Here is a 15,176-nt window from a genome sequence, read left to right on the forward strand (position 1 = left end):
TAGCTCTTCCCGCCAACCCCCCACCCCCCCCCATGGCTTGTAAAATAGCTGCCACCTCAGTCAATACCTCCCCCCACCCCCCCACTATACAAACAAACAACAAGACCTATTCTGCCTCGCCAGAACTGGCCCAACCGGTCACACCCCTCCCCCCACTCCACTCCTGTTCACTAGATACTCCTGCTTGCCAATGAGGTAGCCCACACCCACGGTCCGCATCTGAAAAGCCAACAAGAACAACAGCCTAATCCCTCCTAGCCCTCCCTTCCATCCAGTGCCCAAACCCTGGTGTCCTTACCATATATTCCTCTTCCCCTACCGGTACCCTGTCAAACACCCCTTTTGCAACACCGACATCCAAGGAAAAATAATAAGAAACATTAAACACATTGTAATAAAACTTCATCAAACCTATGACCCGTCTCTTATATAAAAAGTCCCCATCAGCCCCCCTCGGACTGGTCCCAGTCCCTTCTCTCTAATGAAGGCCTCTGCCAACTCCGGCATAACAAAGGAATGATCTTTCGCAGTGGCTCATTCGGCCGTGGCTTCTGCTGGAGTGACCGATGGGCTCTATCCAACTCCAGAGGGGCGAACACCTTATTCCCCCCCACCCCAACAGCTGAGAGAACATCTCCGAGAAATTCTCGGTTGGCCTTGAGCCCTCCACTCCATAATCCTGAGGTTCAGCCGCCTTGACCTATTCACCAGATCTTGCACTTTTGCTCTCAGGCCCTTGTTACTCCGACACAAACAGCAATTCCGTTTTCAACGAGGCAGACTGCCCCTCGTGCTGCGACAAGGCCTCCTCCATGCCCTTTAATGTCTCGCCTTGCTCTTGCACAGCCTTCAAGGTCTTATCCAACTGCTCTTTGACAGGCCCAATGCCTGCTTGATCGTGCCTTTAAAGGATTCCTTCACATCTTTACCTTGCCACTCAAATTGCCTGACCATCTGATTCCTAAATTCCTCCAGTTCTTGTGCCATCACCACAGGTAGCGTGTCTACTGTAATAGGCGCGGGTACCTCCATCATCTTCTTTCCTTCAGATACCTTTGTTGGACTACCAGCTTGGGTTTTCTTCCCTTTGAGCTTTTTCATCGAAACTTTTGACATACCTCCATTGAGCAAATATTCCTGAGATCAGCCAACTGCGTTTAGACATAAAAATCCCCTGAATAACAGGCAAAAAGGATTTTTTTAAAAATCAAAGACCCTGGCGAGAGCCACCTTTCGTGCAACCTGCTCTCACGTGACATTACCGGAAATCTTAAAATTCATTTTTACAGGATGTGAGCTTCGCCTGCTAGGCCAAAATGTGTTGCCCATCCCTACTTGCTCCTGAGAAGGTGGGGGTGAGCTGCCTTCTTGAACTGCTGCAGTAGGTACACCCACTGTGCTTTTAGGGATGGAGTTTCACGACCCAACGGAAATGAAGGTTGCTCTCCAGCCTGAGTCGATGTCCTGAACCCTGCTAGTGGGCATGTAACACAGCCATTTGCACGTGTGTTTTATCTGGCAGAGGACGGTGTCAAACCCTCTAACTATTTTTAAAATATATATTTTTATTAAAGTATTTGCAAATTTTTTATAACAATAACAAAAACATTAACATGGTAAAATAAACATTTCCCCACCTGACCCAATCTTCACACACCACAACCTTCTAACACCTATTCACCCGTCCCCGTCCCTTTTTGGAATACTGCTTCTGCTGACATTTTATTGTTCCCCAAGAAAATTAACGAACGGCTGCCACCTCAGGGAGAACCCCAACATAGACCCTCTTAAGGCAAACTTTATCTTCTCAAGACTGAGAAAGCCAGCCATGTCACCACCCCATGTCTCCACACTCGGGGGTTTTGAGTCCCTCCACATTAAAAGGATCTGTCTCCGGGGTACTAGGGAGGCAAAGGCCAGGACATGGGCCTCTTTCACTCCCTGAACTCCCGGATCTTCTGACACTCCAAAGATCGCAATCTCTGTACTCGGCACCACCCGGGTTTCTAGCACCATGGACATTGCCTTCGCAAACCCCTGCCAAAACCCTCTAAGCTTCGTGCATGCCCAGAACATGTGAACATGGTTTGCTGGGCTTCCCACGCACCTCACACATTTATCTTCTACCCCGAAAAACTTGCTCATCCTCGCCGCTGTCATATGTGCCCGGTGGACCACCTTAAGACTGGCACATGAAGAGGAGAAATTGACTCTCAAGGCATCCGTAGACCTGCCTCTAGCTCCCCACCTAGCTCTCCTCCCACTTGTCCTTAAGCTCCTCCACTGGGGTTTCCTCCACCTCCAACAGCTCCTGGTAGATATCCGACACTTTCCCCTCCCCCACCCAGGTACCGGACACTACCCTACCCTGTAACCCCGTGGCGGCAGCAGCAGAAAGGCCGGCAGCTGCTTTCTCAGGAAGTCCCGCACTCGCAAGTATCTGAACCCATTCCCTGGCGGCAGCACCGACAAGCTGGGAAAGCCCCCTTCTATAAATAGATCCTTCTAATTCCTGCCCTCTGCCAGCTCGGGAACCCACCGTCCAGCCTGCCCGGAACAAACATGTGGTTGTTGCAAATCGGGGTCCAGACCGACGCACCCTCCACCTTCTTATGCCTCCTCCATTGCCCCCAGATCCTCAAAGCCGCCACTACCACCGGACTCATGGAGTACCGGGCCGGCAGGAACGTCAGAGGTGCCGTAACCAATTCTCCCAAGCTGGTGCCTCCAACCTCTCCCATGCTGACCCCTCCCCCATTACCCACTTCCTAATCATGGCGATGTTTGCCGCCCAGTAGTAGTGATGCAATATCAATTGCACAAAGACGAGAGTTGAATACAACTGAGGCTTTATTACACTTAGATGTGTGGCCTCCTACAGCAGCTGGCGAAATGGCTGCTGTACAGGGAGCACACATATTTATACTCTGCCTACTGGGCGGAGCCAGCAGGCAGGGACTATCCCCATACCTGTAGTACAGGGCCTTACCACACATCTAATATATACAACGTGGTGATTACCACATTCACCCCCTGTTAAAATTGAGTCCGGAGTGATTGGCGGAGAGCTATATACAGAACAAGTTTTAATATACAGAGGCAAAAAAAATGTTGGAGGGTGCTTTAACAGTCCCGAACCAATTACAGGTTTCGCTGGTCCGGGGCCCTGATCTGACGTTGGGAGTGACGCAGTGGTGGCGGCGATTCCGGTGACGGTGTGGTCCTCGGTGACTCCCGGAGTGCGCCAAAATCCTCCTCATCCTCGGGCATTGGCAGGGGAGGACTGATGGTCCTGCTGCTGGGTGCACCGGGGGAGAGGAGGGTGGCACCGGGCTGGATGTGTGGGGAACCTGCTGGTGCCAGGTCCCTGATGGAGACAGTATCCTGGCGGCCGTCGGGGTACGCTATGTAGGCATACTGGGGGTTAGCGTGGAGTAACTGCACCCTTTCAACCAACGGGTCCGCCTTGTGGAGTCGTACATGCTTACGGAGGAGTACGGGCCCTGGAGCTGCGAGCCAAGTCGGGAGCGACATCCCGGATGTGGACTTCCTGGGGAAGGCAAAGAGACATTCATGAGGTGTGTGGTTAGTCGCAGTGCATAGGAGCGACTGAATGGAGTGCAGTGCATCGGGGAGGACCTGCCAGCGGGAAGCCGGGAGATTTCTGGACCGTAGGCCAGCTGGACGGCCCTCCACACCGTCCCGTTCTCCCTCTCCACCTGCCCGTTTCCCCGGGGATTATAGCTGGTCGTTCTGCTGGAGGCGATACCCCTGCTGAGCAGGAACTGACGCAGCTCATCACTCATGAATGAGGATCCCCTGTCGCTGTGGATGTAGGCGGGAAAGCCGAACAGAGCGAAGATGGTGTTGAGGGCTTTGATGACCGTGGCAGACGTCATGTCAGGGCATGCGATGACGAAGGGGAATCTGGAGTACTCATCGACCACACTGAGGAAATACGTGCTACGGTCGGTGGAGGGGAGGGGCCCTTTGAAATCCACGCCGCGGCGTTCAAAGGGGCGGGAGGCCTTCACCAGGCGCGCGCGGTCTGGCTGGTAGAAGTGCGGTTTGCACAGACCTGGCAGTCTCTGGTGATTGCCCGTACTTCCTCGAAGGAGTAGGGCAGATTGCGGGCCTTGATGTAGTGGTACAACCGTGTGAATCCCGGGTGACAAAGGTTGTCATGCAGGGTCCGGAGTCTATCCACCTGTGCGCTGGCACATGTACCTCGGGATAAGGCATCGGGGAGCTCGTTGAGTTTACAGTGGCGATACAAAATCTCGTCGTTGTGGGTGGAGAGCTCGATCCTCCATCGCAAGATTTTATCGTTTTTGATCATGCCCCGCTGTGTGTTGTTAAACATGAAAGCTACCGACCGTTGGTCAGTGAGGAGAGTGAATCTCCTGCCGGCCAGGTAATGCCTCCAATGCCGCACAGCTTCAACGATAGCCTGGGCCTCTTTTTCGACGGAGGAGTGTCGAATTTCGGAGGCATGAAGGGTTCGTAAAAAGAATGCCACGGGCCTGCCTGCCTGGTTGAGGGTGGCGGCTAGAGCAACGTCTAATGCGTCGCTCTCCACTTGAAAGGGTAACGTCTCGTCGACTGCGTGCATCGCGGCCTTGGCGATGTTGGCCCTAATACGGTTGAAGGCCTGTTGAGCCTCGGCCGTCAGGGGCAAAAGAGTGGGCTGGATGAGTGGGCGGGCCTTGTCCACATAGTTTGGGACCCACTGGGCATAGTAAGAAAAGAACCCCAGGCAGCGTTTGAGGGCCTTGGGGCAGTGGGGAAGGAGGAGTTCCCCCTTGTGGTCGGGGTCGGGCCCCAGAACTCCGTTCTGGACCACATAGCCGAGGATGGCTAAGCAGTTCGTGCTGAATACGCACTTCTCCTTGTTATAGGTGAGGTTTAGGAGAGTGGCGGTGTGGAGAAATTTGGCAAGGTTGGCATCATGGTCCTGCTGATCATGGCCGCAGATGGTGACATTGTCTAGGTACAGGAAAGTGGCCCGCGCACCGGTCGACCATTCGGTCCATCTCCCTTTGGAAGACCGAGGGAACCCTAAGAAAATGGTAGAGGCGGCCATCTGCCTCGAAGGCAGTGTATAGGCGGCCCGCCTTATGGATGGGGAGCTGGTGGTAGGCGGATTTTAGGTCTACAGTTGAGAAGACCCGGTACTATGCAATCCGATTGACCATATCAGATATGCGTGGGAGGGGGTACGCGTCGAGCTGCATGTACCGATTGATGGGCTGGCTGTAGTCCACGACCATTCTGTGTTTCTCCCCAGTTTTCACCACTACCACTTGGGCTCTCCAGGGGCTGTTGTTGGCTTCGATGATGCCTTCCCGAAGCAGCCGCTGGACCTCGGACCTGATCAAAGGTCCTGTCCTGGGTGCTGTACCATCTGCTCCTGGTGGCGACGGGTTTGCAATCTGGGGTTAGGTTTGCGAATAGGGAAGGTGGGTCGACCTTTATGGTCTCGAGGCCGCACACAGTAAAGGGTGGTAGGGACCCGCCGAATTTCAATGTTAGGCTCTGGAGGTTACACTGGAGGTCCAGGCCGGGTAACAGGGCATCGCAGAGGTTGGGGAGGACATAGAGGCGGTAGCCGCTGAATTCTATGCCCTGGATCGTGAACGTGACTATACAGTGCCCCCGGATCGCCACGGAGTGGGACCCGGAGGCCAGGGAGATTCTCTGATTGGCGGGTGTGTACCGCGAGGTAGCAGCGCCTTACCGTATCGGGATGGATGAAGCTTCCGGTGCTCCCGGAGTCCAGCAGACAGGAGATCTCGTGCCCATCGATCTTCACGCTTGTCATGGCGGTGGCTAGATTGTGCGGGCGAGACTGGTAAATCGTGACCGAGGCGGGTCTCACCGGTCGTCGCTGGTGTCGGACGATGGGGTGCTCGGGGGGCACGGGTTCTGGTATGGTGGTGGCGCCCATGTGCCGTGGGGGAGACAAGATGGCAGCGACTGACGATCCTAAGGTGGACAAGATGGCGGCGCCCACGGGCCACACGTGGCGGGGTTGAAAAAGATGGCGGCGCTCATGGGCCACATGTGGTCCGAGGAGGGGAAGATGGCCGCGCCCACTGGCCGCCCGTGGTCCGAGGAGGGGAAGATGGTGGCACCCACTGCCCGTACGCGGGGGGGATGGGGGGGGGGGTGTCGGGGCGATCGTGGCAACTGAGCGGGCCTGGCACACCGCGGCGAAGTGCCCCTTCTTGCCGCAGGCCTTGCAAAGGGCGCTGCCGGCCGGGCAATGTTGGCAGGAGTGTTTTTGCTGCCCACAGAAGTAACATCGGGAGGCCCTGGGGTTAGCTGGCTGGCATGTGACACAGGCGTAGGGTTGGCTGAGTGGGGTCCCCGGTGGGGCGGCCATCTGCGGAGTCCACGATGCATAGGTGGAGTGGGCCGCGCGGCCGGGGGTGTAGGCCTGGATATTGCGCGAGGCGATTGTCACCGATAGCGCCAGCTTTTTGGTTTCCGCGAGGTCGCTGGCGGATGTAGTCTGACCCTATCCCCATGACGAAAGCGTCCCACATGGGGAGGTTCGAATGTTCCGTGACTGTGACGGCCTGACAGTCACAATCTCTGAACCAGGGGAATTAAAGTGCGCCAGAAATCTTCTATGGACTCACCAGGGAGCTGACTACGAGTAGAGAGTATGTGTCTGGCGAAGAGCGTGTTCCTCCGCTGGGCGTAGTTCTCTTTCAGTCGCGCCATGGCTTCATCGTAGGTCGGCGCATCCTGAATAAGCGGAAAACGTTGGGGCTCAGCTGCGAGCAGAGGATCTGGATCTTCTGAGCTTCTGGAATTGGGTCTGGTGCAGACATGGGGCGAGATTCTCCGACCCCCCCACCAGGTCGGAGAATCGCCGGGAGCTGGCGTGAATCCTGCCCCCGCCGGTTGCCGAATTCTCCTGCACCGGAGATTCGGCGGGGGCGGGAATCGTGCCGCTCTGGTTGGCGCCCCCCCCCCCGCGATTCTCCGGCCCGGATGGGACGAAGTCCCGCTGCTAGAATGCCGGTCCCATCGGTGTGGATTAAACCACCTCTCTTACCGGCGGGGCAAGGCGGCGCGGGAGGGCTCCGGGGTCATGGGGGGGGGCGCGGGGCGATCTGGCCCTGGGGGGGTGCCCCCACAGTGGCCTGGCCCACGATCGGGGCCCACCGATCCGCGGGCGGGCCTGTGCCTGGGGGCACTCTTTTCCTTCCACCTTCGCCACGGTCTCCACCATGGCGGAGCTGGAAGAGACTCCCTCCACAGCGCATGCGTGGGGATGCCGTGAACGGCCGCTAACGCTCCCGCGCATGCGCTGCCCGGCAATGTCATTTCCGCGCCAGCTGGCGGGGCACCAAAGGCCTTTTCCGCCAGCTGGCTGGGAGGAAATCAGTCCGGCGCGGGCCTAGCCCCTCAAGGTTAGGGCTCGGCCCCCCAAGATGCGGAGGATTCCGCACCTTTGGGGCGGCACGATGCCGGACTGATTTGCGCCGTTTTTGGCGCCGGTCGGCGGACATCGCGCTGATACCGGAGAATTTCGCCCCTGATGTAAGCTTCGAAACAAGCTAGCCAATGTTCAAAGTCCTTTTTGGCGTTGCTTGATTGCGGATCCAGCTGCAGGCGGTCCAGCTTGATGCGGAGGTCCATCTTCTGAAAACTTTAGTGTAATAAATTGATTGCTGGCGAAATGGCTGCTGTACGGAGAGCACACAATTTTTTCTCTGCCTACTGGCCGGAGCCAGCAGGCAGGGACTACCCCCGTACCTGTAGTCCAGGGCCTTACCACACATCTAATATATACAACAGTGGTGATTACCCCAAGCAGTTGCAGAAGTTCGGCAGCGCCAACCCACCCTCCCCCCGACTGCGCTCCAACCACATTCTCTTCACCCGCGGGGTTTTATTCGCCCATACAAAGCCCGAGATGATCTTGTTCACCCGCTTGAAAAAGGCCTTAGGGATGAAGATGGGGAGGCACTGAAAAACAACAGAAATCTGGAGGACCATCATTTTCACGGTCTGTATCCTTCCCGCCAATGACAGCGGGACCATGTCCCATCTCTTGAAGTCCTCTTCCATTTGCTCCACCAACCGGGGTAAATTAAGCTTATGCAGTGCCTCCCATTTCCGAGCCACCTGAATTCCCAGATAGTGAAAGCGCTTCCCCACCATTCTAAGCGGCAGCTCCCCCAGTCTCTCCTCCTGCCCTCCAGCCTGGTTCACGAAGATTTCGCTCTTCCCCATGTTCAATTTATAGCCCGGAAAACTGCCAAATTCACCCATCCCCTCCAGCGGGTTCGAAATGTACAAGAGTAAATCGTCCACCCGATGCTCCCCCCCCCCCCCGAACTAGCCCCTGCCAGTTCCTCGAAGCTCCTAGCGCCATGGCCAGTGGCTCTATAGCTAGAGCAAACAATAACGTGGAGAGGGGGCACCCTTGCCTCGTCCCTCGATGTAATTTAAAATACCCCGACCCCAGCCGGTCCGTACGTACACTCACTAGAGCACCTGGTAAAGTAACCGCACCCAGCCAATAAAGCCCTCTCCAAACCCAAATCTTCCCAGCGCCTCCCACAGGTACTCCCACTCCACCCGATCAAAAGCCTTCTCCATCGCTACCACCACCTCTGCCTCTCCGCTCTCTGGGGGCATCATGATAACATTTAGGAGCCTCCGCACATTAGCCTTGAGCTGCCTGCCCTTAACAAATCCCGTCTGGTCTTCCCCTATCACCCCCGGAACACAGTCTTCTATCCTAGTGGCCAATATCTTCGTCAACAACTTGGCATCTACATTCATAAGTGATATTGGCCTATATGACCCACACTACTCAACGTCCTTCTCCCGTTTAAGTATAAGTGAAATCGAGGCCTGCGACATTGTCGGGGGGAGGATTCCCTTCTCTCTAGCCTCGTTAAAGGTGCTAACCAGCAGTGGGCTCAGTATCCCTGAGAACTTCTGATAACATTCCACCGGGTAGCCGTCCGGCCCCGGAGCTTTGCCCGACTGCGTACCCTCCAGCCCCTTAATAACTTCCTCCATCTCAATTGGGGCCCCCAGCCCCTCCACCAGGTCCTCCTCCACCCTCGGGAACTCCAACCGATCCAAAAATTGTCTCACCCCCTCCACACCAGCCGAGGGTTCCAACTCATATAGTCTACTGTAAAATTCTTTAAAAACTTTGTTTACCCCCCCCCGGGTCCAAGACCATGTTCCCATCCCTATTCTTTACTCTACCAGTCTCCCTGGCAGCCTCTCTCTTCCTAAGCTGCTGCGCCAACAGCCTACTCACCTTTTCCCCGTACTCATAAACCGCTCCCTTTACCTTCCTCAACTGTTCCACTGCTTTCCCTGTGGTCAACAATCAAACTCCGCCTGCAGCTTCCGCCACTCTCTCAGGAGCCCCGCATCTGGGGTTTCCGCGTATCTCCTGTCCACCCGGAGTTTCTCCTCCACTCACCTCTCCCTCTCCACCTGTTCCCCCTTTTCCCTATGGGACCGGATCAAAATTAGCTCATTTCTAACAACCGCCTTCAGAGCTTCCCACACCGTCGCCGCAGATACCTCTCCCGTGTTATTAGTTTCCAGATAGTTCTGAATGGACTTATTCACCCGCCCGCAGACCGCTTCATCCGCGAACAACCCCAGATCCAATCTCCATAATGGACGTTGCCCTCGCTCCTCGCCAACCGCAAGTCCACCCAATGTGGGGCATGATCCGAGACTACAATTGCCGAGTATTCCGTCCCCACCACCCTCGGTATCAGCGCCCTGCTCAGAACAAAAAAGTCAACACGAGAGTAAACCTTCTGAACATGGAAAAGAAAAGAAAACTTCTTCACCCTTGGCCGTATATACCTCCATGGATCTATACCCCCCATTTGTGCCAGAAAGCCCTTCAATTCCTTTGCCACAGCCGCCCTCCTCCCTGACCTCGATAATGACCGATCCAATTCTGGATCATTGACCGTGTTGAAGTCCCCCCGCCCCCCCATGATCAAGTTATGCGACTCTAAGTCCGGGATCTTACCTAACACCCGCCTTATAAACTCCACGTCGTCGCAATTCGGAGCATATACGTTCACGAGCACCACTCGTACACTCTCCAGCCTTCCACTCACCATTATGTACCTACCCCCCTTATCTGACACGATTCTCCCCGCCTCGAATGCCACTCGCTTACTAATCACAATTGCTACCCCCTGGTCTTTGAGTCCAGCCCTGAGTGGAACACCTGGCTAACCCAGCCCTTCCTCAATCTCATCTGATCTATGACCTTTAGATGTGTCTCCTGTAGCATGGCCGCATCTGCCTTCAGTTCCCTCAGATGCGCGTACACGCAAGCCCTTTTGACCGGCCCACTCAGTCCTCTTACGTTCCACGTAATCAGCCTGGACGGGGGGGTGCTTCTAACCCCCCCTCCCTGCCGACTAGCCATCACCCTTGTTAGGCCAACCCCGGGCCTGCGCCACCCGCTTCTCCGGGCACCCCCATGAGCAGCAGCCGCTCTCGATCTCCCATTCATTCCCCAACAATAGTTCCTCCCCTGTCAAAAAAGAAGTCTTCCCCCCACAGTACCAGAAACTTCATTCCCCAGGCCAAGCACCAGTTTAACACCTGCTCACCCCCCACTGCGCTTTCGAGAGTCAGCTGCACCATGCTGACCCCGATAACCCCCGCCCCTTGCGCCAAACAGTCTGTCTCCCTATTGTTCGCACCTCTCCCCCCACATGAGTAAACCTGACAACAGCATCACATTCCCCAGTGAATAAACAGCAGCAACAACAAACAAACAAAAAGATGCAATTAGCAGGCACCTGTAAAGAAAGTCTCTTCAGGCAAGATCCAGCCTCACAAAGAAAAGCTCTCATTTGAAGACCCCTTTCCCCCCCCCCCCCCCTCCACTTCAAGTCTCTGCAAGGAAAGCACCCTACAACCATCACCGCCGCCCACAGTTTTCCCCAGAACAACACAAAATCTCTTCTTTTTAGAAAAAAAACCCCTAATAGTGTTACGAGCCACCACTACAAAACTTATCCGCAACTTAAATGTCCTCTAAATTGCCTCGAGCTTCTTTTCTTTAATGAATGCCCTTACATCATCCGGCATCTCAAAATAAAAGTCTCGTTCCTCGTGCGTAACCCACAGCCTCGCTGGGTACAGCATCCCAAACTTCACCCCCTTCTTAAAGAGGGTCTCCTTTGCCCGATTGAACCCAGCCCGTCTCTTGGCCAGCTCCGCTCCCAGGTCCTGATCAATACGCCGCTCCCAGGTCCTGATCAATACGCAACTCACAGTTCTCACATTTGCTGCTCCGTTCTTTCTTGGCCAACCGCAGGACCAGTTCCTTGTCTGTAAACCGGTGAAAATGTACCACCATGGCCCTCGGCGGGTCGTTCGACCTGGGCTTCCTCGCGAGGGCTCTATGCGCTCTATCCACCTCCAGGGGCCGAAGGAATGTCCCAGCCCCCATCAACATCGCCAACATGTATACCACATATGCCCTCGCATCCGAACCTCCACAGCCTTCAGGGAAGCCAACGATTCTAAGGTTCTGCCTCCTGGACCTATTCTCCAGGTCCTCCAGCTTCTCCTGCATCCTCTTCTGGCGGTCGTCCAGCACCTCCACCTTGTTCTCCAGCATGGTTATATAGTCCTCCTGGTCGGATAACTTTTGTTCAATCTCCCGTATCGCTTTCCCCTGGGTCTCCTGATTCAAGACTACTTGATCGATCGAAATCTTGATCGGGTCCAGCTTATCCTTTTTCAGCTTGGCGAAGCAATCCTCAAAAAACTTCACCAGCTGCTCCGTCAACCACTGAGCCGCCTCTCCTCGGCCCTTGCCCTCCGCCATGCTGTCCCGTGGTACCAGCTCAGCTTGCTTCTCGCTACCAGGACTGAGTCGTTTCACACAGCCACTTCTGGTCCAATTCTCCATACACCAGAGAGGGAATCCTCCTTACTGTGACACAGTTTGCCGATTTATCCCAAAAAAATCCAAGAAAAGTTAGGGGCAAAAGGTCCGAACGTCCATTACAGGCGGGAGCTATTGAATGTGTGACCTACTCCTCCATGGCCGCCACCGGAAGTCCCAATCCCTCTAACTATTGTTATGAACCCCGCTGATGTTCAATGCGCGATAACCCCAAATCCCAAAAGGAATCATGGAACGCTGGATCTTAACAGTTTACTTGTGCCATGTAGGAAAGTGTGAGAAGAAATATGATATTCTGTGAGGAAAGGTTCTTGTTGTCAATAAAAACACGTTTATTAACCTTTAAAACATAATGAGAAAGGCAATGGTAAAGAACAACATTTACAATTAACTACAATAATGATTATCCAGATAGTATACTTGAATTACCCTCAATCTATATCTACTTTCCTAAACTCTGAGAATACCCCTTCTCCAAACCCACATCCCATAGATTTTAACACTAAGAGCCAAATTCATCAATAATTACCACACAGGTCCTATCGTTTTCTTTTAGGAGCCCTTCTAGTTTAGTGTAGAATATCTGCGGTCTAACACAGACTTTCTGCTTTCTGCTTTCTGCACACCAGCTTGCCGCTCCCTGGTAGAAAATAAAGTTCTGCTTGACAACTGAGCATGGTTGTGATCTAGGCCATTAGACTGTTAGACTCCACTTTAGTTAACAAAGTATTGGTTTTACCCTGCTACAAGTCTAATCTGCATTTCTCAAACCCTCCATGCAGCGAAATGCCAGTTTTTAAAACAATCCAATTCTTTACTTTTCATTTGACTCTAACTTCCTAACTCTGTACTGTCCCTAACTACCACTAGATTCCTTTTTGCTTCACCTAATTGAATCACTTCCTGCACCATGGTGCCATGGTCAGTTAGTTCTTCACCCTGCAACCACCATTCTCATCCAAGCAAGTAAACAAACCTCAAACCTATTGAATAATTGTAAAAGCTGTTCCAATGCCCTCAAAATACCTTTACCTGCCTCACTTGCAGTCACACTCTCCTGTCTCTGACCACTGACGAAATCAGAAGACCTTGTCCAAAGAGGTGTGACTGCCTTCTGGCAAAACAAATCCAGGTAATTTACTCCCTCCTTGATGTGTCACAGTATCGGTGGTTCATCCTCCAGCTCATAAACTGCTCGAACTTCAAACACTTAGTGCAGATGTGTACGTCCTGGATCAAACTGGCACCCAGGAGCTCCCATATGCTGAAGCTGTGGACACACCGCCTGTCCTGCCATCCTTAATGTGTTCTCGTTCACTAATTTTTTTGTAATATTATATTTTACTTTTGTTTTTATATATGTTATTTCCCTTACCACATGTTGCTATACTCTTTTACACCTTGGAAATAGAATAAATCTTAGTCACATACTACAGACTCACCAAATGGCTAACCTCTTCTGTAGCAGAGTAAGACCACTTCCTGAAAGCTTAGAATTTACAGTGCAGAAGGAGGCCATTCGACCCATCGAGTCTACACCGGCCCCTGATAGAGCACTCTGCCTAAACCCACACCTCCACCCCATCGCTGCAACCCCGAAAACCCACCTAACTTTTGGACACTACGGAGCAATTTGACGTGACCAATCAACCTAACCCGCACATCTTTGGACTGTAGGAGGAAACCGGAGCACCCGGAGGAAACCCCTGCAGACACGGGGAGAAAGTGCAGACTCCCGATAGACAGTGACCCAAGCCAGGAATCGAACCCGGGGACTGGCACTGTGAAGCAACAGTGCTAATCACTGTGCTACCCATAATCACCCTTTAATCACCCAGCTCCTAGCACTCTATTCTAAGTCGCTCTTCTTCAGGTTAAGCACGTGAGAAGGTTTCACTGTAACAACTCAGTTCCCTCCAGTGAGTCTTTGGCACAACCACAGATCTCACCCTCAGGCCAACCTTGCAGCCTCAATGATGGCTACCATGTGGATCTGAATGAGTCCATACTTTGTCTGACACCCCTCTATTCCAACCCCACTGGCTCTAAGTGAACAGGAAACCTGTCTCCATGCCAATCAATGGCATCCCCACAGAGAAATCTTAACTTTAATCAGTCTTCCGCCAGTGGTGGGTTTCTTACCTGAAAATAAACCCTGCTCCTGTTTCTCATCGCTGTGGTCAAAATTCAGTCCATTTTAATGTGTTTCTCACTCTTTCTCTTTAGACTGGGTTACAATCATCTGGGAGATTCAGGAGTGAAACTACTGTCTGCGGCTCTGAGGAAATCAGACTGTAAAATACAGACACTGGAGTAAGTACAAGACTATGTGAGATTATGTTTATAATAATTGGATGTCTGACATTGTTGATTATTATCGGTAATGGTGTCAATAAATTCTATGTATCTATTGGGACTAAAGGAATATGGGGGAAGGTGGGATCAGGGTATTGAACATGATGATCCGCCATGATTATAATGAATTGTGAAGCAGGCACGAAGGATCGAATGGCCTCCTCCTGCTTCTATTTCCTATGGGCGCGATCAATTGGAAAATTTTCTATGTGTCAATTGTGGCGGATTTTGCTGGGAGTTTCCCGTTGGTTCTGTTGACTGGTTCCTCACCACTATCTAACCACACTTGTCACTTTTTTGGGCCCTGGGGAGTTTCTCGGCGGTTTACCACACTTTGAATTATTTCCTTCACTCTGGAGATCGAGCCGCCATTTTGAAAAGTTGCCCCGATCTCTAACTGAGCTTGTGGGTGGCCCCTACCCATTGGCAATTTAACACCCCCCCCCCCCCCCCCCCCCCCCCCCACATATATGTCAGTACCATCAACTCTTTCCCCCCTCCCCGCCCTCTACCCCCTCCTTCAAGTGAGGACAACCCGCTATGTTGTTGCTAAATATTTGCATGGGTGGAGGGTTCAGGGGAATAATGTGGAGTCTGGTCTCCTCCCACTCAGAGATGAGAAGCTGTTCCCTCTTTACAGCAGCCCTTGTTTTCTGTGAGGGAGAAGAATGTTAGAGGACAATCTACATTCCAACAGGTCCTTCAGAATGCTCCTATTCTGGACCTCCATGTGACCACTGTTGAGACAGACAAGCAGCAGGTTTTATATTGACCAGAGGCTCTCCTGTGCCCATCCGTTAGGCCAGGGACTGTGAACCCCAGCTGCTGCCTGGGCATTGCCAATGCAAGGTGGGGATGTCCTTTCAATCAAATTCACTTT

General features: G+C 53.1%; 1 protein-coding gene across 6 annotated transcripts in view; it reads left to right on the forward strand.

The window, feature by feature from the left end:
• The window catches only part of LOC140410257 (NACHT, LRR and PYD domains-containing protein 3-like), a 159,627-nt gene that overhangs the window by 116,286 nt on the left and 28,165 nt on the right, over positions 1-15,176 (forward strand). For all 6 annotated transcript variants that reach the window (XM_072498218.1, XM_072498221.1, XM_072498220.1 and 3 more), the window contains one exon: positions 14,168-14,254. In XM_072498218.1, coding sequence (XP_072354319.1) covers positions 14,168-14,254 — 87 coding nt within the window. The remainder of the gene's footprint in view (positions 1-14,167; positions 14,255-15,176) is intronic.

This window comes from Scyliorhinus torazame, chromosome 4 (genome assembly GCF_047496885.1).
Source record: "Scyliorhinus torazame isolate Kashiwa2021f chromosome 4, sScyTor2.1, whole genome shotgun sequence".
Lineage (NCBI taxonomy): Eukaryota > Metazoa > Chordata > Chondrichthyes > Carcharhiniformes > Scyliorhinidae > Scyliorhinus > Scyliorhinus torazame.